Below are 21,445 nucleotides of genomic sequence, written 5' to 3' on the forward strand. Positions count from 1 at the left end.
CTTAGGAACAATTTTCAAAGTGCTTTTCGAATGAAATGGTTTACAAAAACGCTCACTGTGGATCAAGAAAATTAATGAAATGCTGAAAAAATGTGCGGGGGACAGCGGGGAAAGATGGGTAGGTCAAAGAGGGATCAAACCAAATCTCATCTTCTTTAACACAGTGAGATTATGTTAAAAAGGGAGATGGACACAGCATTATTTAAATGTCTTTACGGCCAAGCTAAGGAGCTGCCAAAAGTAAACACTGACGTGAAGCATTAGCACTGTAAAGGGATATAATGCTTTTCACAGATGATCCACCGCATCTTGCAATCCAAATGTCGGAGGCGGTCTGAATATCAGCCGACTGGTCGGAATTTATTGGTGCATTTCCCCCATTTAACGTGAAGACTCGATAACTTTGGCTTGGCCCACAGTTGGGTAAACGGGATTGCCCTTATGCCAAAGATGCTGCTGTGTTTAGAATGAACCATTTCTGAAGGAAAAGTAGAAAAAGTCAAGAGGGGAGAGAGGAATTTGAAGAAAAAAAAAAAACAACCCAAACCAACAAAAAACCCCACAAAAAAACCCCACAAAAAACCCCCAAACAACAAAAACCCAAAAAACACCACCTGCTCTTCCGGCTGGCAAAATAAAGCATCTTCTTTCTTAGGTAGCAGCTACCACAGACAGCAAGAGTAAACAAAACTAACATACAGAGATCCAACAAACACTTCTGACTAATAACAGAGGTGACAGATCAGCAAATCTCTTCTGCATTCAAAATGGTTCAATTGCTTCAGGGATCTTTTCCCACTTTGCCCTAAACCCCTTATTCTATTGCTTTGCAATCTAGTCAAGCCATAAAATCGCACACACGATTCCTTTCTTAAATATAAAAAAGGGGTGTATGCACTAGGTCATAATACACAGACAAGTATACTCTACTTTGTTCCCACAAACGCAGGCTTACATTTATCTAGCTACTTTGTATGCTTTTATAAGCACTTAATATCACTGATACATAATCAAATAGCAATTACCAAATATATTGTGGGATTCCCTTCTGTAGAACATCACAGGCACCAAATGCTTTTTTTTTTTTTTTCATTAATCAGTTTTTGTATTTTTTTTAACCTAAAAGAGCTTTAAATATGTTCTATGTGGGAGCAGATAAAAAAAAAAAAAAGATTTCACTCTAAAAATAATAACAAAAATAAAAGGGCTGAGGGAAGCAAGCGTGACTCTCCGTGCCGATGTCCTCACAGGTTGATATCTCTCACATCTGTGGGAGTGCTGGCCTGGTCCAGTTCGTCCACCGTCTTAGAAGGATTGCTTTGCTGTTGCTGCTGCCGGACTTGCCTAAGGCTGTTTACTAGCACCGCCTCGATCTGTTCTTGACAAGCTTTAAGGCAGTCCTAGAGGAGAGAAAGGAAATTGATCTGTTAGTGGAGATACAGAGCTACTAGAAGTTGGAAGAGCATCAATCTGGTATTCCCAAGGAGCGTCTGCTGTGACAGAAAATGACCTTGAATTCTCACAGATAATCGCTGCGTACAAACGACCTGGGTTAAACAATGATAATGCCATATTTATTACAGTCTCCAAATCTCAGTATTTTACCTGGATTTGATTATTTGTGTTGTCCTCTGGAGCAGGAACCCAAAGTGTTGCAAAAAACGAAGTGTGTGGTATATGAATTTTTGCATTCTCCTGTGCAGGGTTAAGCGACTTGGGTTGGTCTTCACTACAAAAAAGCTGCATTTTTTTCTTGAAATAACCAACATGTGTTATATCAAAATCACACAGACAGAGGCGCTTCAGTTTTACCATCAAGCAAATGGGTGGTAGATCAAAGTGAAGGAGGAGTTTTGAGGACCCCGAAACAGGGCAGTGCTCTGTCGCTGAGTTTTTATCGGTCACGCATTAGGGTCCCCAAGGCAAAGGCAAAAGAAGAGTCTGTTTATCTGTGAAAATTCACGCAAGGGGAATGAACGATGCAGCCCCAAACATGCAGCCATGTCATGTGCTCATTCTCTGAGCACATTTCAGAGAAGAAAAGTGACTTCAGCAGCAGAGGAGGAGGAGGGGTAGGGGTAGAGAATGCTATCACACCTTCACTCGGAGAGCAGGACTATTTTAACAGCCCCAGGAATAGTTACTGGCAATAATTCACAGAAGACATTAAAGCAAGGCCATCTACTAGAAAAAGATGTAAATCAAAAATGCACAGACAAGCCTCAGAGACCACTACATTACCAATTAATGCTACACACCACTTGGAGAAAGAGCAAGATACAGTACAACAACACAAGTTTGGGAGCTCTGCACATTACAAGTCCCGCAATAAACATGAAGTATAAATAAACAAATAAATGTGAAGGATTCGCCACACTTAAACCAGACACAGTGATGAAGAAGACAACCATTAAAATATTACAGGATGTTCTGCATTCTTGATAATATCCTGGAAGGCCAAATAATAGGGTCATTTACAAAAAAAAGCAGCATGAAAAACCATTGACAAACACTTGGTTATAGCAGAAAGTGAAAAATCAAACACAAGCCATGACTGTGTAAAAACAATGTCAATGATGTGCCGCGTCCTGGGACTGACTGGGAGGGTATCAATATGACAGTGTGTAGGTGGGCAGGTAGTGCGACGATAAATGGGATTTTGTACAAGCATCCCTGTGGAGTCCTTCTACAGGACTGGAAAAGGTACTGATGCTGTAAACTCACTGACACCTCACAGTCTGTGTAAGAGCTGGGTGTTTCCCGAAGACTTCAGGCAGTAGAGCAATGTGGTTTTTGGTAGCAGGAGCTTTACAGCAGCAGAGTATTTTAACCAGAGCCTTGGCAGCATCTGGCAGGGGTAGTGAGACCCAGCGTCACCATTCCCACTTTCAGGCAGGGGAAGCTGAAACACAGAGCTGGGCACTGATCTCCACAGGGTCCCACGGGCACTTGTGTCAGCCTGGGAACCCAGGATGGGATGCAACTGCAACGCTGGGCAGCTGGGCTCTGACCAACAGCGCCCACTTTCTCCATGCAACACCAGGTTATTCAGGAGAGTTTGAAATATTCATGTACAGAGGTTTAATTTGTTATCCTAGCCAGACTGGGAAAACACGTCAAACGCAGAGTATCTGTTCTGCTGACGACATTTATGTTTGTGATAGGCTCCACTAGCGCTGGTGGGTCACAAACACCCATTTTTCTTGGCTGCTAGCCAGCAGCCGCTCGCTGCAAAATCATGTCCTCTCCTTGTCATGAAACTGTCCTCCTTAATATAATGAAAGCATCACAACCTTTCTCTGAAGGTGCATCTGCCAAAAGGAGGCTGTGAGGGACAGCTTTTCAGACTGACCCAGGAAAAAGGGACTGGATGAGATGCTTGGTGGTATTATTAGAGATCAAAATATTGATGGTGATGCAGACCACACCAGCTAAAGCCAGAGCGAGATGTCATCAAAATCTCCCGAGTGGGCTACTTGTGTATGATCTGACTCAGAGGTTTGTTCCTTCAGCACAGTGAGTAACACCACAGTGAAACAGAGCATGGGGCACGGTGACACGAAAAACCTCTGCTGCGACATCGTGTGTGTGCGGCGGGCAGACCGAGCCTTCCTCTTCTCCAGAGAGCCGGGGACTGTGGGACTGCCCCTGAAAAAGGAGCTGTGGTCAAGTTAACTGGCTTGCAGCCATACTGTACCTATGCCAACGCAGCTCTGCTGTAAGCAATGCTTCTCACTGCTAGCAACTTTCCCAGGTTTCAGTCACTGGAGATAAACTCCCACACCCTGTTCTCTGCCTCAGGTTGGCTTTTTTTATGGAAAAGGAGAAACCACAACAAAAACCATGCTGCTATGTCCAAGGAAAGGACAGCAGGTAATTTTACCAACATTAGCCAACTCTTAACCAAAGTTTCCAGTAGTTGTGGGTTTTTTTGAGAAGATTAAGTGTAAGCAGAATTCAGCATGGTACATGGAGGAGGGGCTCAGATACCTCTTGATATCCTCAAGGGAAATGCAGCCCAAGATACATGGCTCAGAAAACTGCATATTGCATTCATGCAGAGCTCTCATGATCAAGGAGGTCTGTGCTTTGGAGGAAGACAACTGCCATCCCTGTTTGCATCTAAGCCTGGCTGAGCAATGGAGGGTCCCTGCAGGGGTGCTCGGGAGTTACCTGCCAGCCCAGGCACCCACGCATCCATCCTCTGGGAACCAGGTTACAGGAAAAATGGTACATAAGTGCCACGACAGTGGTAACTGTCATGGAGTCAAAATACCAATGAAGCATGATGCCTAAGCTGGGACACGGAGGATTTGTTTAAGATGGCCTGGGGAGCACTGAGCACTCCATTCAGGTGACTGGCTGTAGGCTCCTTGTCTCACAAAGCACAGCACTCTGCTCCTGAGCTCCAGCAGGCACCAGTGTAGCCCACAGCACACCAAGAGAGTGCTGCTACCTGCTTTTGGTTGCACCAGTCCTTGCCTGTACACTGGAACAACTGCTGCTCAGATTTATTGCAGAGATCACCCTGACCTCTTTGTAGCTGCCTCTGGGTTGTGCCCCTATTCCCTTAGTCCTGTAATTCATCCCGACTCTCTTGTGAACAGAAATTATGATCTTGGAAGATCAGAGGCATCTCATGGGCACTACCACTGCATTGCCACAGCCGGTGCATCATCACAATCATTTGCAAGCAGTGAAAAACCCTGGGGCTCAGAACCATGGAGCACCTGAAATGTCAAGTCAACTCAATGGGATGCAGGTATTATTGGTGTACTACAGATAGGACCACTCCAGAGAAATGGCAGGAAGGCTGTGTTGGAAAATGCTGGTCTCAGCGTGCCTGGTCACTCCTTCCCCTGCCCTGAGACAGGACACCAGCTTGTCCCAGTGCCCGTGCTGTGTCCCTCAGTAGACCAGGTTGAGCTGCATCCCTGTCTCCATCCCACACCAATGCCTGCTGCCTTTCCCAGTGTCCCACGCTGCAAAACTCCTCATGTGGCAACTGTGCCAGCAGGAGGTTAATCAAAAAACCATGCAGTTACCAAACATGTTTCACACATTGGCTTCGTTACAGAGGGGTTTGAAGGAGGAGGGTACGCCTAAACCCAGGCCTCCCAGAGCTGCCTGGCAGGTGGAGCACTGGGCAGCTGCCTGTCCCTGCCTGAGCTCTCATCAGCCAGGGACTGATGTCTGCTGAACTCCTGCTCCTGGAGAGAAGAGAAGTTTTAGTATTTAACTTACTTGGAGCAGGAAGCCTCAGAAGTGAGAGATCGAGGCAACTGCCTTTGAAGATGCAGTAAAATGTGAGCACACTAGATTTCCTGGTGATGAGATTCAGGACAGATAAGCAAGATTTCAGCATGCCTCACCTCATGGGGTTCTTCCTTTCTTTTTAGCAGAAGTTAAGAAGGGCTTCTGTGTCACCACTTGCCTGCTGCTGCTGGCAAAGCTGATTTTTTTAAGGTAAGAATATGTACTTTTGTTTAACCAGAATCACAGAATTGTAGGGGTTGGGAGGGACCTCAGGAGATCATCTAGTCCAACTCCCCTGCCAAAGCAGGTTCTCTACCACAGGTAAATGTTTTTTTTTATATCTGGGGCCTGCTCTTATATTATTGGTGGCTTTGTGATTTCCTAATACTAGAACTGCTTGTGTAACGATGGGAGCTGGATGAATTCCTCGGCATTTCTTCCGAGGTACCTATCTGGCAAAAGCTATCAGAAAGTCAGATAAAGAAAATCCCCTGTTAAAGCTTGGGCAGGTTTTAGGTCCATTGTAGGCACTGAACTGTTTGTGACAAGGTGATAGCAACAAGTCACTTCAGTGGTGAAGGCATTTTCACATGCAAGAAAGAGCACGGGCACTAGTTTGGAGGCTCTTGTAATACACTACACTTGCAATGCACCTTTTTTTCTGGTATAAGAATCTCTTCTTTAACTCACAGTGCACAGTGGTCCTTCTGAAAATAAGCCAGATTTTTTTACAAGCAGCTTCAGACTGGAGAGCTTAATGAGGCAACTTCCTCACAGCCAGGCTTGGGGAAGGAAGGGTGGTGACACACGGAACACAAGGGTTGAGCACTTGGAGCCAACTGTCTGTTTCTAAACACCCTTACATTAAAAAAACTTCTGATGGTCAATGTGACACTTCATTTAAATGTATGAAGAGGCTAAAATCTCTAGGTAATCCTACAGAGAAATGTGTCACTTCTCATGTCTTCATTTTGTACAGAAAACCAATAAAAGGGCCCAGGCTGGAATTGTCGCAATTTACATGGATTTTATTTCATACGGGGATCCACAGGGTACTGATGTATTTCTTCTGTCATGTATTAACTCTGGTCTACACTTATGTTTTGAACTTAAAATAACGTACCACTGAATTCTTTAAACCAAGAACACTATGGTAAAATGTTGCATTCAGCATGAAATAGCTTCCCAAAAAAGTGTTGCTATTGGCATGCTAAAACTCAGTTTTTTATTAGTCTGTGCAATACATTCTGTTTAATTAGCAGTGTCTTTGAAACATCCATTCAGGAGCTGAAATTGCCTGGCCAGCACAAACCAAAAATGGCGAAACTTTTATTTTGCAGGTTGTCAAGTTCTACATATCACAGAAAAAAAATTACGAACTGCACTATTTTCAGCAGATTTTCCTTGAAAGAATACTGTCATGCACTCAAGTAACGGCCCTAGATTCTGCAATACAGCTACTGGGCCATTCCTTCAGAATATCGTAGGGTTGCCTTTTGTGTTTTTACAGAAAAGTTTTTAAAGTATGCATCACATGGATCAACTTCCCCATTCTTCTATATGGTCTAGTAGTTTTAATGATTAAAATAGTTCAGGTACTTTCCATTCCATAGTTTTATTTTTACTTCAGCATGTACAGAACTAAAAAGGCAATTAACTTTTGGGTTTCTTTTTTTTTCTGAAACTTTTTAATCCCTGGATGATTTTACTAGCAGACTTGAAAAGCATGTGAAGATGAAGAAATGCTTTTCTGTGTCTGATGAGGAGTACCCTCGTGGCTGTGATGGAAATGCTGGCAATGAAAAGGACTGGAAGGAGGAATCAGCTGGCCTATGGCAAGACCTGCAGAAAGACTCTGCAGAATATTACACATAATTAATTTTCTTGAACTTTTCAACACCTCTGTAATATATATGTCCTATACTGCCCTCCAGCTTCCAGTTGTAAACTGAAGTTCCTAATGCTATTATGAAAATGCCATTGGCAAGCTATTAGGGGAGACATCCCACTCAGCTCAAGCAACAGCCTCTTGCTTTACGCTGGTTGTCACTGGAATTTTCAGTCCTTACTGCCCCGAACTCCAGGAAGGGTATTAAAAAGACATTTTATAGCTATTCTAGTAACTTAGCTTGGGTTTCTGCCATAGACTTGATCTAGTCCTTTTCAAGTTTTCCTTGACACCCCCTCCAAACTGTAGCTGACCAACTGTACCTTTCGGATGACAATGGTCTCTGCATCAGATCCTGCAGCAACTGAGCAGCCGTACACCACCTTGTCCACAAAGAAAAAGGTCATTCCTCTTGAATGCCGACAGTGGAGGGCTACCACAGTAAGGTAAACTATTCCAGCCACATATCTTTTCTCTCTTTTCCCATTTCGCATTAATCCAGAGCTTCTGTGACTGCAAGGGGACTGCAGCTGTGTAATTACGGCACCTACTCCCATGATGACAACCACTCTAGAAGATATTCAAACCACCGGATTAATTTCATAGCCAGGCAGGGCTGAGAAATGACAGCCCACCCCTGCATCCATACTGGTCACGTAACACCCAGGTCTGCCAGACCATGCGCTCCTTCTGCCAGCAACCACCACAGCTCTGCCGCTCACTGGCAGGCAGGGAGGCATGCCGTGCAGAAGTGATGAACTTAGCTTTGGTCTCTTCCTCAGTGCCTCAGGACACAGCGCTTTTGTATCGAGATTTTTAGATTCTCCTTTTGCATCTCTAGTTTTGGTCTTGCCTAGGAGAAGAAATAAGAAAGCTTACCCCAGCAAGCCTCCTAATGAGTACAAGGAAACTGGTCTGTGCCTTGCAGTTCAAGACGGCACCTGTTTGGGAATACCAGTGTCCAGAAGAAATGCAGCATTTAAGGAATCATAGAATCATAAAATGGTATAGGTTGGAAGAGACCTTAAAAAACACGTAGTTCCACCTCCCCACCAGAAATGAGCAGGGACACCTTCCAATAGACCAGGTTGCTCAAAGCCTCATCCAACCTGGCCTTGAACACCTCCAGGGAGGGGGCATCCACAACTTCTCTGGGCAACCTGTTCCAGTGTCTGACCACCCTCACAGGAAATAATTTCTTCCTAATATCTCATCTAAACCTACCAGTTTAAAGCCATTACCTCTCATCCTATCACTACCTGCCCTTGTAAAAAGTCCCTCCCCAGCCTTCCTGGGAAGGAGGCTGGAGGAAGAAACAAAAGACAGCAAAACTAGTGTTTAACAAGGTCCCATTTAATTCTAATAAACTGAAATATCACAGAAGCCTTAGCAAGATCTTAGCTTTATGGTGAGGTGTTGTGCATCAGCAGACATGGAGTAAGGCCAGCACCAGCCAAAGCCTGAGCCAGTTAAACACCTTTCATCAGACCAGTGTGAAACTACTGAAGAGAAGAGACACCCTATTTCAGAGCCCTGCCTGGGACGTATGGATGTCCAGCTGCCAAGGGCGCAGCCTGGTAACCCCGGGGAAGTCGTCAGGGATGGGCACGCCCGCCATCGCTGCCACAGCCCAGGCTGCGCCAAGCCCAGGCCAGCGCGGTACGGCAGAGCCATGAGATCCTTGGCAATGGCAAGGCTGAGGGCAATCCTGCTGAGCGATTCAGAGGGCCATGTCTCAAGGGCTTTCAAAAACCAAGCTGCAACCCTACTCTTCTTTACAACCAGCAGCACAAGAGGAACAGTAAGGCTGTTGTTATACAGAACATATGCATACAAATGACGCAAAATACTGAGCTATAACTCTACCAGATACTTCTTGATGCTCCGACATTTCCTGACCAGATTTAGGAGCCAGGATCCAAACCCTGGGTGCTTTGCTGAGTGCTCAAAGTCCCAAAGCTGACAATGCTGCAAAAGCCTTCTGGCATTTCTGTGTTAGAAGGTGGTTGGCTTCCACATATACATTAATTACTCCCCAATGATTGCCATGAAAATCTCTTCCTCTTTCTTAAACCAATTGCAAGAGGGAAACCAGAAAAGGACTTTTTTGGGGTGCAGGACCTGGTATGATAAATGGACAGGATGCTGGAGATATCTGAAGTGACAATACTGTTTACCGGCCATGTATACATTGCTAGCGCAATCTACAAAAGCAGCAATCAGACATGCATTAAAGCATTGGGATTTACATAAATTCCAGCGTGGAACGTGTTATCTGTGCTCCTAAATACAAAAGACAGTTGGATTCCTCCGCTTGGTTCACATTTAGGCCCCAATTCAAACCTCTCCAAAGCACATGCTTCATTGTTGACATAAGCAGGGATTTCTTCCCAAAGCGGGGCCTTCGTGTGCCGAGCGCTGGCCTTTAGCTCGCTGACGTTCTCCAAAACAAGACCCTGAAGAGCTGCTCTGGGAATATCATGCCCATTTACTACATTTATTGCATCTCAGTGATCTCACATCTAACAGACGCAGTTTAAGAACAGACATATTTTCCCCCGTAAATGTGTCTATTTTTGCTACTGTAACAAATAGCATCTATTACAGATAAGCGTCTATGTGTCTGATTTTCCATCTGCAAGTACAGAAAATAGTAATTTGCTGTTCCAAAGGGCATTTCATCCAGACTAATGAGGACATCTCACTTCAAAAAAAAAAAAAAAATCACATCTATGCCAAAATTTCTCCACTTATTATTGCTGCATTATTGCAATAATGCAATATAGAAGATGACTAACATTAAGCATCTGAAAATGGCACATTTTTCTCCGCAACTTTGGGGTCATTTCAGCATTTTTAAGGGTGTACCTTCTAGATTCGGTTCCACTGTTTGCTCACACAGTCCGTTTGTTGGTTTCCCGTTGCTCATGTGGGTATTTCTCATAGCAACAGGAGAGAACAATGTTTTCAGAACTGGAAAAAGTGAGAGTAAAGCCAAAGCACTGGCCGGGTGATCCAGGGGCAGATGCCATGCTCAAAATTATACTTCCTGCTTAACACGACTTGGGATTTCAAGTTGATCATCTCTGTCTAGTGGGTATGTGTGAAAAGCTGTGAATTTATCATGCTGTAATTGTAATAATGAAAAAGAGGATTTCAGAAAAGCTGTGACAGCCCGCCTGCATTACACACAGCTGTAGGAGCAGAGCAAGGATTCCCTGCCGGAGGTTGGGGGCAAGTCTCTGACCAGCCTGCCTACCGGCGGCCCGTGAGCTCCTCCGGCAGCGCTGCCCGGGCTGCGGAGCCGGTTCCTCGGGGGCCCCAGCTTCCTCGGCGCGCCGGCCGGGGCTGTATTTATGAATGGATCTGACGGAACTCCGCCATGAGCCCGCGGTGTAACTGCATCACCCCATTGTTGCTACACACGCACAGCACTCACTGGGGAACAAAAAGCTGAATGAAGCAGAGCAGCTGCCAACTCAGGCAAAGACAACTTAGGAAACTATCTCATTCTTCCTTTCTTCTGGAGGCTATTTTGTCTGTTGTTTCCTTGCATACAAAATGCGGTCTGCAACAAATAAGGCAGGATAAGATACAGCGAGTCTTGTTACTTGGTTCCAAAACCACAGGCCCTAAACACTACAAAGGAGGGGATAAATGGTGTATGTGCTGTAGGGACAATGTTCAAATGCTAGCCATTCAAGATAGATTTCCATGATTTTATACTGCAGCTCAACAAAAACCGAATTCTTGAACGTGGTGGCTCTGAACGTTGTTTCTGTGCAGAAATTTGCAGGGATCTTTATGAAGGGACTTCTCAGATCTTGGGGAAAAAAAAAAAATCCAAGCACTGACATATGCAGCACATTTAAGTGGAGATATTTTAAATGCCATTTATTATGGATCCAGTCTTCAGAACAGCCTGACTCCACATTTTCAAGAGCTCACAGCCAGCTGTTTTTACAAGACCTTAAGAAAAGCCTGGTTCCTTTTTTTCTTTCTACCTCAGGCCCTTAAATATGCTTTGGATTTTCAAAACCACTCAGTACACACCAGTTCCCACCTGAGAACAGACTTTCAGAAGGCACTTGAGCCCACGTACAAACCTGCATCTTGGCTCTGCCTGAAAATCTTTCTCCTGCTGCTGATGCTGGGCAGGACAACTCCTTTTGTCAACCAGATGCAACCTTGAGAGCTGGGCTCTAGGAAGAAGATGCTCCTTATATGCACATATAAAACTCATCATCACACAGCGTGAACCTGGCCAACCCTTCTGGTGGCTATGGTGCTAGAGTGTATTACACAAACAGCTACTAACCAGCTTATTTTGGGATCTACCCTCGCCAACTTTTGTCAATGATGTAAGCCTGAACGCATTTTTAATATGAGATAATCGTTTCTATGTTTCTGTGCACTCAGTCTCATTGAAAGAGGTTGGAAGTGACCTCTGGAGGTCACTTAATATAACCTTCTTCTCAAAATAGGGTTATCTTTAAAACTCAGTTGTGTGCCTAATTCTCACAGACTTTAGCCTACAAAATTCTGGTCCAAGGTGCTTTGTAACAGGTGAAGACCTCATCTACCTACCCTTGAAGTAGTTTCTTGAGCTCCTCAGAAACCTTAATGTTATTTCTCCTCCACGAGGGCTCAGGACAGACTGAAGGGAGACACAAGTAGTCACCAGGTCAGGGCATGCATGCCCCACACATGATTTATGAGAACACTCCAAGGCGTGGTTTCCAGACCCATGGCTAGCGAGCTGACACTCTGAACTGACAGCTGCTCTTCCAGGGGCTGAGGAGGGAGATATGCCCAAGGCAGGTCTGTGGAAAAGCAGAATACTGATTGCAAAGTTTTAATATGTGCCCTACCCATTCAGCTATCCTTCCTCACATCCTGTAATTGTACACAGTGGGGATGCTTGTGTTCTCCTCTGAAGCATCTGTCTCCACTGGGGACAGGATACTGCGCGCACTGGAGATCTGGTCTGGGATGCTATGGAAATTCCTGACTTCCTGAGTTGTTTATTTTTCAATTGCAATGACCCACCAAGAGATGCACAGGAAGCTTGGCAGCTTCCTGTGAGTAGGTCTGTTAACTCTTTGCCCACCACCTTCTCTCCTCTTCAAGAAGCAGCAAAGGAAATGTTCCCACCCTCTAGCAGTAAAACAGATTAGAACATGCAATTCCCATCCTGCAGAGCTGTGTGAAGCTCTTAATGACTTTTGGGGACAATAATGATCTGAAAAGGCAATTCAGATCTACCATGCAGAGCTACTTTCACTACCCATAAGGTTGCTGAGCTCCTCAGCTTCTCCAAGAGTAGCTCCCTGGTGTTTATTCTGGTAGGTGGAAGGAGTAATGAAACTGAGGTTTGCATGGCCTTGTTGTCACTCTTCAAAATGCGATTCAACCTTCACCAAATGGCCCAGGGCAGCTATTTATCAGAAATAACTGTAATCCCTAGAATGACACTGGCAGAATGCCTTGTACTATCTCATCTAAAGTCTGGAGCACTGCTTTGGATTCACACAAAGATAGTCGACACCAACGTGTTTTTGAAAGAAATACTCATGTGTTGGTTGTTTGCTTACCCAACAGCTGGATTCTAAATTAAATGCTGTTTATTAATAACATATTTTTGGTCTAATTCTTAACGAAACATCCATTAAAAACATTATAGCTCTAAATGCCAAACTCCAGTCTCAGTTACACCAGTGTAGATCTAAAATAACTCCATTGGCTTTAGCCTTTTGGTTTATGCTGCTATTTCCTAGCAAACAGGTATCACCCTCAAATTATCATTATAAAACAGTAAAAGTTCAGAAGAGCTCACTGCAGTTAAGCTGCACCAGGATTTCATTCTCATTCTCCATTTTCATATGCTTACAACTATGAAGCTTAAATTTTTCATGCTTCACCTAAGACAGTAACATTTTTTGGAAAGCCAATGAGAAAGTCCCATCATCTGTTTCCATGCTGAGCAATCTTACACAGACCAAAAGAAAAAGGAGAAGCCCTGGGGACTCTCTAGTCAGGAAGAACTCTCCCCCTAGCTCTCTGCTATTTCCTATGGGCTACCAGGAGGCATGGGGGGTGGGTGGAGGCAAAAAGTTTTTCCTCTGCAGAAATGTAATTGCCATGAGTTCCCTGGCTCTTCCATCGCCTGATGCTCCTGAAACCTAGGAGCTCTCATTTCTTCCTCTTCCCTGACCTCCCCTTTGAAAACAAAATCATTCACAGAGTGATGATGAATTAATTGTGTTGCTGCAGGAAGAGCTTTCAGGCATCAGAAATTAGGAAGTGAGAGAACTGAAGCTGTTCATTCAACTTCAATTAAGTCTCAGCATAAAATATATGACAATAGCCTTTACTCTTCATTAACACCGCCTTGGGCTAACTCTTACACAATCTAGCCAGTACATTTTTTCCAACAATACATTTTACAGATGTAAAATGGTATTACTACCTATTACTAAGATTGTCTGATACTTTGAAACTCTTTTTTCAGTTGTCTATCTCTCTCTTAAGCTTTAACATGTGGGATGAAATTTTCCAGTCCTGAGCCCTTTTGCATTTCTCCAATGCAAAAGTCATGGTGAAAGTTTCTACCAAAATATTTCTTCCATTTCCAAGTATCTGCCTAATAAGAAATAAATTATTTTGCCCAAGTCAAAAACTCTGGCTGCCTTTGGTTGGGCTGAGACTTCAAAGCTTGCAGGAGACAGACTTTGAGTTAAGGCCACCCCTGCCACAACAATGGAAAAATGATAGCACCTCTAACTTCTGCAGAGACTTAAATTTTTTAGCAATTAAATTATCCAGAAGCTCCTTTCGTCCCAAGTGTGCCCTGACTCAGGAAGGAGAGTGAGATTCTCCTCAGTGGTCTGTGCTGCTGTGGGCTGAGATCAGGAGCAAAAGGAAGAAAGCTCAACTCTACCCAGTGCCGACAGACTCCTGGAGAGGATGTGAGCAGTAAAATGTTAAGAGTTCTTTGTTATTTGCAAAGAGTGATTTTTTTATTTTTTTTTTTTCCAAAAGCATATATGCTCAGACAAATTTGGGAAGATTTTCACCAGGATGGTAAAACACACATTTCTGACAAAAACCCACCTGCTAAATTTCAAAGAAAAGGCGTGAAGAAACTTCAATGCAAAAAGCATAATCTTTTTTTTTTTTTTTTTTTCCTTCTAACTTAAGAACTACTAAGCTGTTTTGGCAGGTATTTTCTTTCAGACTGAAACAATCAGGTGTCGTGGTTTAACCCCAGTGGGCAACTAAGCACCATGCAGCTGCTCGCTCACTCCCCTCAAGTGGGATGAGGGAAAAAATCAGAAGAGTAAAAGTGAGAACACTTGTGGATTGAGATAGACAGTTTAATCGATAAAGCAAAAGCCATGCACACAAGGAAGGCAAAACATGAAATTCATTCACTACTTCCCATGGGCAGGCAGGTGTTCAGCCATCTCCAGGAAAGCAGGTCTCTGTCAGGTGTAATGGTTACTTGGGAAGACAAATGCCATCCCTCTGAATGTCCCCCCTTCCTTCTTCCCCCAGCTTTATATGCTGAGCATGACACCATATGGTCTGGAATATCCCTTTGGTCAGCTGGGGTCAGCTGTCCCAGCTGTGTCCCCTCCCAGCTTCTTGTGCACCCCCAGCCTGCTCGCTGGTGGGGTGGTGTGAGAAGCAGAAAAGGCCTTGACTCTGTAAGCACTGCTCAGCGATAACAAAAACATCTCTGCATATCAACACTGTTTCCAGCACAAATCCCAAACAGCCCCACACCAGCTACTACAGAGAAAATTAACTCTACCCCAGCCAAAACACAGGATAGAAAAATATAGTATGAGGGAGAAAGTTTGTTCAATCTGCAAGATGCTACAAAAGGGCCTTACATTAAGGAGTGCTGGGATGACTGAGAAAGCTTCAAGTGCCTCCTATATAACAAAGAACATGAGCTTTAATTGTATATCCATAAATATCAAATGTAAAGAGCCCAGAAAAACTCCCAAGGGAGCAAAAAAAGCCATGTATTCCCCCTCAAATGTGGTCGTGTGTAACATGTTGGCAACATTCTTGGAAAATCAGTTAACATGGGCTTTACCCTACCAAGGAGAAAGAAAATGCCACCAAAACTGTGTCTTTTCTTCTGTACCTACAAGCCTTCACAAATGTCCCCAGTATGCAGACAAAGCACGGGAAGAGTCAAACAGGGTCCCAGTTCAAGCAGGGCTTCACAGGTGAAGCCAGCAACCAGAAAGAAACACATGGGAAGTGCAGTAGGAAAACTCATGGGTGTAATCTCAACCATGAGGAGAAGCTATGCAAGCAAGCAGCTGCATCTAGCCTTGTAGGACCTTCTGAACACGACCCCGTGCACACAGGTGACTGAGGAACAGATTACTGTGGCAAGGGCTGCATCAGAAAGGGATGCTTAACACCTCTTTGTTGGTAAAAATGATGGGTGAGGGAGGGAAATGCTCTTCCCTGTGACCAAGGAATTGAGGCACAGCTAAGTACCTTGCAAGGTTCCAATGATGTAGCCCTTGTGGCCCATGTGTTGAGCTCGCCTGCCCTCTCCTAAAAGCCGAGTATTGTCAGCACCATGCTGTCACTGCAACCCAAACCTCCTGTTCATGCTGAAAAAGAGCAAGAAGGAAAAAGATCTTTGTGATGGCACAGAGAAACTCTTAGAAAAGATTAAGAACTACCCTGAACAACTCCCTGGCATCTCCAGAAAGACAGAACCCAGCTACTCACTTGTTGATCAAAACCAACTAAACACCTCAAATACAAATACACCTGCAAGGACTACCTTGGCATCTTCCTTCTGAAAAGTGCTAAAATACTGCAGAAACAACATCAGAAGTTTATCTGGAGCTTACTGATACGGGGAACATGCTCAAGTGATGGAAGACTGCATTGTTAATCAGATGCCATGGGAATGAAGTTATGAGCTCTGCTGAGGGTATCTGTTCTAGGTCTGGGTTTTGGTGGTACCTGAGCACCACTTGCTTCTGCCTTCAAAAAAGACTCCTGAAGGACTACCCAGGGAATTCTGCAGGCAGTGATGTGCTTCGCTCTGCTGCACAGCAGCAGAAGCAGGCACCAAGCTTGTGAAGGCTCCCCCTAAACTTTCCATTTGCTCTGCGTACCTCCCTGTCCTTCCCCTGCCACCATAAGGGCTGTTTGTGTTGCCATTCCTCACCTCACGCTGTCATTTCCTCACTCTCACCACTGTCCTTGTCCTGCTGATTACCAAGCTGGTCTGTCAGGCTGTAATTTCTGTAGCTATAGTACAAGAAGCTCACAGACAATGATGGTGGCAGAAATTCCTCTCATTCCCATCTCCCCCTATGGTCCTGCCCTGTGCCACTGTGCTCTGCTCCCCCAGCTGTTTGTGAGGCTGTTTTTCAAAATCTATCAGTTAACTGATCTGGTTTACAAACCAAGCAAGCCCCCTGACCTCCCACCTCTGAAACAACAACAAGTGGTCCTTCCCCATGTTCTTTAGGTGGGATGGGATTTGAAACATAAGGATATGAGCCGCTGTGCGGGCACATATCAGCAAAAACAAGTATGAAAACAAGCAGCAGCTGAGCAGGCACAACTTCACCCAGCACTGTCATATAACCAGGAAAATCACAGCAGAGGGGCATCAGCCTTCTGGATGCTCCATGCAGTTAAGACATGGAGTTGTACAAGAAGCTTTTAGGGGCTAGCACCAACCGCTTTCCTTATTCTGTGGATATTTGCAACCCTGGCTGAAGACAGCACCTTTGCTACCAAGATTTTGGTCTCTCCCTAAATCCTTGTCTTTCTCTGCCCTGTTTTCTCATGTCCCTCTCACATCTCTTGTCTTAAGAGTCCTCCTGCACATTTGCTGGATGCAGCATCCAATACTTATCATGTTACACCAAATCAGACAAACATCCAAGGAGAAAATGTCATTCAGCCAATAACTGCCAATATCAGTACCAATAGTGGACAATTCCTGTTATCCACATAAATGAAGAAAATTTAATTAGATTTGCCCAGTCTAAATGTACAAATGAGCTTTGTGCATTACTTGCACCAGGCCATGCAGTCCGGATTGTTATACAGGATTCTTCTTGCACGCTCCTGCTGCTTACTGTAATGCATCACCCCTCTGTTTCTCTGTATTTATAAAACAGACACAAAAGAGCAATTACGGGTGTAAAGTTATCATTTACAGTGAAATGAGTGTATGTTAAATTTCTGCAGCTACTTGATTTACATTGTAAGCATTCAGAATTGGAAATGTTCCTTTCTTGGTGCAAAATCCAGTTCCAATCAAAAGAAATGGGAAGCCCCAAAACTGCACCTGGAAATTGGGCTCAATCTGATTGAAACAAAAAAAAGAAATAGCAAAATTCTTCCCTTTTTGTTAAACTGGATTATTCCTTTTTAACAAAAACGCAGAATATTTATTGGAAAAAACAAACTTCCTCTTGACAATGTTATCACAGATCTAAAAATTGCACAGTGCATTTACTCTGCAAAGTAAAAGCAATAAGAAGTTTTATAGTTAGCATATGTTAAGGATGATGCATTGGAAACTGACACCTTTACGGTAAAAAAAAATAAATTTATCTTATTAGTGGCCTACAGGTCAGAAAGTCTCGCTTGTTTTCTTTCCTTCTGAGTGAATTTCATCACTGGCAAAACACGTCAGCTTCGCAAGAGATGAAACTCCTGTACACCCACAGACCACACGGTATGGATGTGCAGCAGTGCAAGCTCTCCCCGCAGCGTCCCACTGACACAGGGACACGGCAGGAGAGTGCAACCCCTCGGGGAAGGCACCCTGAGTGCTCCTTCAGTCCTCCCAGCTTTCTGCTAAGACTGTCAGACAGATCTGTCTGCTTTGGGCTTTTCTGATGTCCCCACTAGAAGCTGACACCAAACCAGCAAACACACTATTGAGTGAGTTTGAGCACCACTGATCTGCCATCAGATTCACCTCTCCTGCTGCTGACAAGCCAAGAAATGCCCTTCGTGGGGCGAGCTTAGTGGAGTTACAGACAAAAACCCAGACAGCCTGGGCTGCACCTGCCTCACACGAGGCCAGTGCCGGAGGATTAGCTCATTATTCACTTCCCCTAAGCCAAGGATTTTTAGATGACATCTCAATGAGGGTGAGAAGAGCAGTTTCAAGGTTGCGAATGCAGGACCGGCACACATAACTGGTTTCCCTCATGCCCCAGGAGATGCTGTCTGCCTGCTTGCCCCACCGCCCAGGGTGGTACCCAAGGCGGCTCCCCCCTGTAGCAAACGACCATCAGCCAGGGCAGGTGGAGCAGGCTCTTCCCACCAAGCTGCTAACAAAGTGCGAATGAAAAATTATCCCAGGAGGCCAAGGAGCTTTGGACATCCAAAGCACTGCAACCTTGGTGCTAGGTCCATGCCTGCAACCTGCTTGCTCCAGGAGCAGCCCCCTCCTTTGCTCCACTGGGCTTTCAGGATCAGGCTGGGTTTGACGGTCCGGTTCTCCACTGTGCCCTCAGAAGTGAAAGAAGAGGAATGTGGGACACTCACCACATCTGTGTTTGTGATCTTGGCCAGGAGGTCCGTGAGGCTGTCCCCGTCATCGAGCTGAAGGCCACAGATGGCTGCTCCCACACTTCCAGTTGCTATCATTGACGGTGGGTACATGGCAAAGTTAAAATCTGCAAGAACAGATCTGGGAATTAGTCCAAGCCCAGACCAGAAAAGCTGCAAAACATCAGAGGCAAGCAACATAAAAAAACCACACCCAAGAATAAAAAACGGGGAAGTAAAAGAAAGGGAAAAGTGCCACTCTTTGGTCCAGCGGAGCTCATTAGTCACACTGCTCATCACAAGCAGTCAAAGGAAGGGTAACAGATCTGCAAATTAAAATGAAAATGCAGTTCGGTCTTTTATTCTCACTGATGCATAAAATAAACCTGGACAATTTTTAATAGTCTTTCCTTAGTTTTAAAGAAAAGGAAAGAGAAGAAGGAGGCTTTCTGTAATTTATGTCAGAAATTTGGGTCTCGGTCACATTAGAGCTCTCTGTACAACCAGAAAACTAACTGGAATAAGGTATCACAAAGGACCAAACTGAGGTTTTTAGTCACGTCAATTTTTAAAGACTTAATTAACTTGAGCATTTAAAGACCTGTCCAGGAAAGAGATTTTAATTAACAATTCATCTTCACCACCTTTGCAATTAGGAAGTGAGAACACTTACAGCCCACAGCTACATAACCAAAGAAGAAACAAAGATCACATTTGTCATTACTACTATTTCTTAATAAACAAGTTGAAAATGTATTTCAAAACTTCCTCTTGCACATCTGTGGAAATAAGGAGAGAAATGAAAATAAACCCAAATGTTCTTGTGACCTTTCTAAGGCCATTTTATGGTTTACGATACTCTCACGGGCACTGGCTTATCAGCACGTCTTACTGAACACCACTTCCTGGTTATCTTCTAGGTTACCGATATCTTTCTAAAATGAAACTTGGTTTGCAAGTTGTTTGCTTTAACAATAACTCATTAACCAACCCTTCTCTACCAGTCTTCAGCTGGGTGGCTGGAAGAGAAGGAAGAGGAAACCCACGTTATAGCTAACATGAAATAAACCACAACCAATAAATTCAATGTATTTATAGAAACAGATTGTTACAGAAAACTGCCCTTCTATTAAGGGCAGATCCCAAGCCCTCTCTATTCAGCTAGCACAAATCCTGTAACCTTCTTGAAGTCTGTGTAACCACTCAGGTTTTAGACACATGCAGAGTTGTTCTCAGCCTCCCAGACTCTGAGCTGTAGAGATGGCGTGTTCTTCCCCAGGCTGGAATATGTCTCTGGGAAGGAAGGAAGCCCTGGGTGTCTCGGGTTATAACATTCATCCAGACAGACTGGGGGAGGGGGGATGTTAGAAGTGGGGAGAGAAAAGGAGGAGCTGAAACCCTGATATGGATATATCTGTCTCACAAAGCCACCAGGAGGTCACCACCTGCAAGCCCACCATTGCACGCTGCTGAAGCCCACTGTCCTTCCTACCAGGAGAGCTCAGCAGACATCACACTCTGACAAACACTTCTGAAGGAGCAAATTCCCACCAACTGAAGCAATGAATATGAACTGCCATTATTATAGAAATAATAATTATGCACTATTGTAAACATAAGAACCCACTGCACACAGGAAAGCTGATGATCTTGGAAATTACATTATATTGCCCCCAGTAATGAGTTAGTCACCAGGAGAGCCTTCACTCCTACTTCTCAGTGCAGGACACAGCCCTGAGGATGCCGATCTCAGCACATGTCAGGAATCGCACTTTCATGATCAAAATCACTTTCACATTTACCTCAGGTGGCTTTATACACAGGCATGCAAGGGCTAGTCCTGTCCAGCCTGTAAACAGATGACCAGGGACAACAGATAAGGTTACCTAACACATAGCACACAGACTCCCCGCAGAGCCCACCCTAGCCCCAGTGCCTCAGCCTGAGGTTGCACTTATCATCGGGCCAGAGCTCAAGAGCAGACCATAAATACAATGGGATTTTAAACCCTGGAAATGGCCCTTGTTTTATGCTGTTTTGCCTCTCTTCTTACTCACTGCTACTGACGGGGGGGCCCCAGGACTTGGCCCTGGGTGACTTGGCAGTAGCTTGTTCCTGTGGGTTGATCTGGTAGCCACTGGTTCCAGGGAAGAAGTGTGATTGCTGGGCCACTAGTTTACAAAGTCCAATATGAAGAGCAGGAACGGTTAAAGGACTCCAGTAATGAGAGGTTTTTATAAAGGTTGCAAATGTTTATGTGCTTGTGTGACCGTCCAGAGTCTCTTCCTGGTCCACAGAGCAAATAACAAATGTCTATAAAATTTAAGACTGTTCAAACATTTATGGAAGAGACATAACATCCCCAAGACCTGCTGTCATCTACACAGAGCAATTCATCAGCAATCCCACTAATTTCTTTAGAAAAGGGATAAATTAAAGAAGACTACACCTCCATGGGTCTGTTGCTCCTCTTGTGCATGCTGCGTTTGCTTGGGTTTGCAAATCCCATGCGCTTACATCGGCGTGAATGAGGCTGCACTTGGCCAACGTGGCCCTAAGTTGGGATGTGACTCCTGCATTTAAATCTTTGGATTTGCCAAACCATCTCTTTAGTTATGCATGGGAACTATGGGTCGCAATAGACTTTCCATTATTTACCCCTCCTTGTCTCAAGTTCGGGGAAGACGTGGCAAAAAGATGATGGGAACCCTCTCAAACTCTGATTATGTTTGGACA

General features: G+C 44.5%; 1 protein-coding gene across 1 annotated transcript in view; it reads right to left on the bottom strand.

Annotated features, from left to right (window-relative positions):
* Positions 1-653: 653 nt before the first annotated feature.
* Positions 654-21,445, bottom strand: part of CCND2 (cyclin D2) — a gene marked incomplete at its 5' end in the record, with an annotated part of 29,675 nt that continues 8,883 nt past the window's right edge. The window contains 2 exons of the mRNA XM_010167415.1: positions 654-1,400; positions 18,707-18,837. Of these exons, the coding sequence (XP_010165717.1) occupies positions 1,245-1,400; positions 18,707-18,837 (287 nt within the window). The remainder of the gene's footprint in view (positions 1,401-18,706; positions 18,838-21,445) is intronic.

Source organism: Antrostomus carolinensis, unplaced genomic scaffold (genome assembly GCF_000700745.2).
Source record: "Antrostomus carolinensis isolate BGI_N321 unplaced genomic scaffold, ASM70074v2 scaffold45474, whole genome shotgun sequence".
NCBI classification, from domain to species: domain Eukaryota; kingdom Metazoa; phylum Chordata; class Aves; order Caprimulgiformes; family Caprimulgidae; genus Antrostomus; species Antrostomus carolinensis.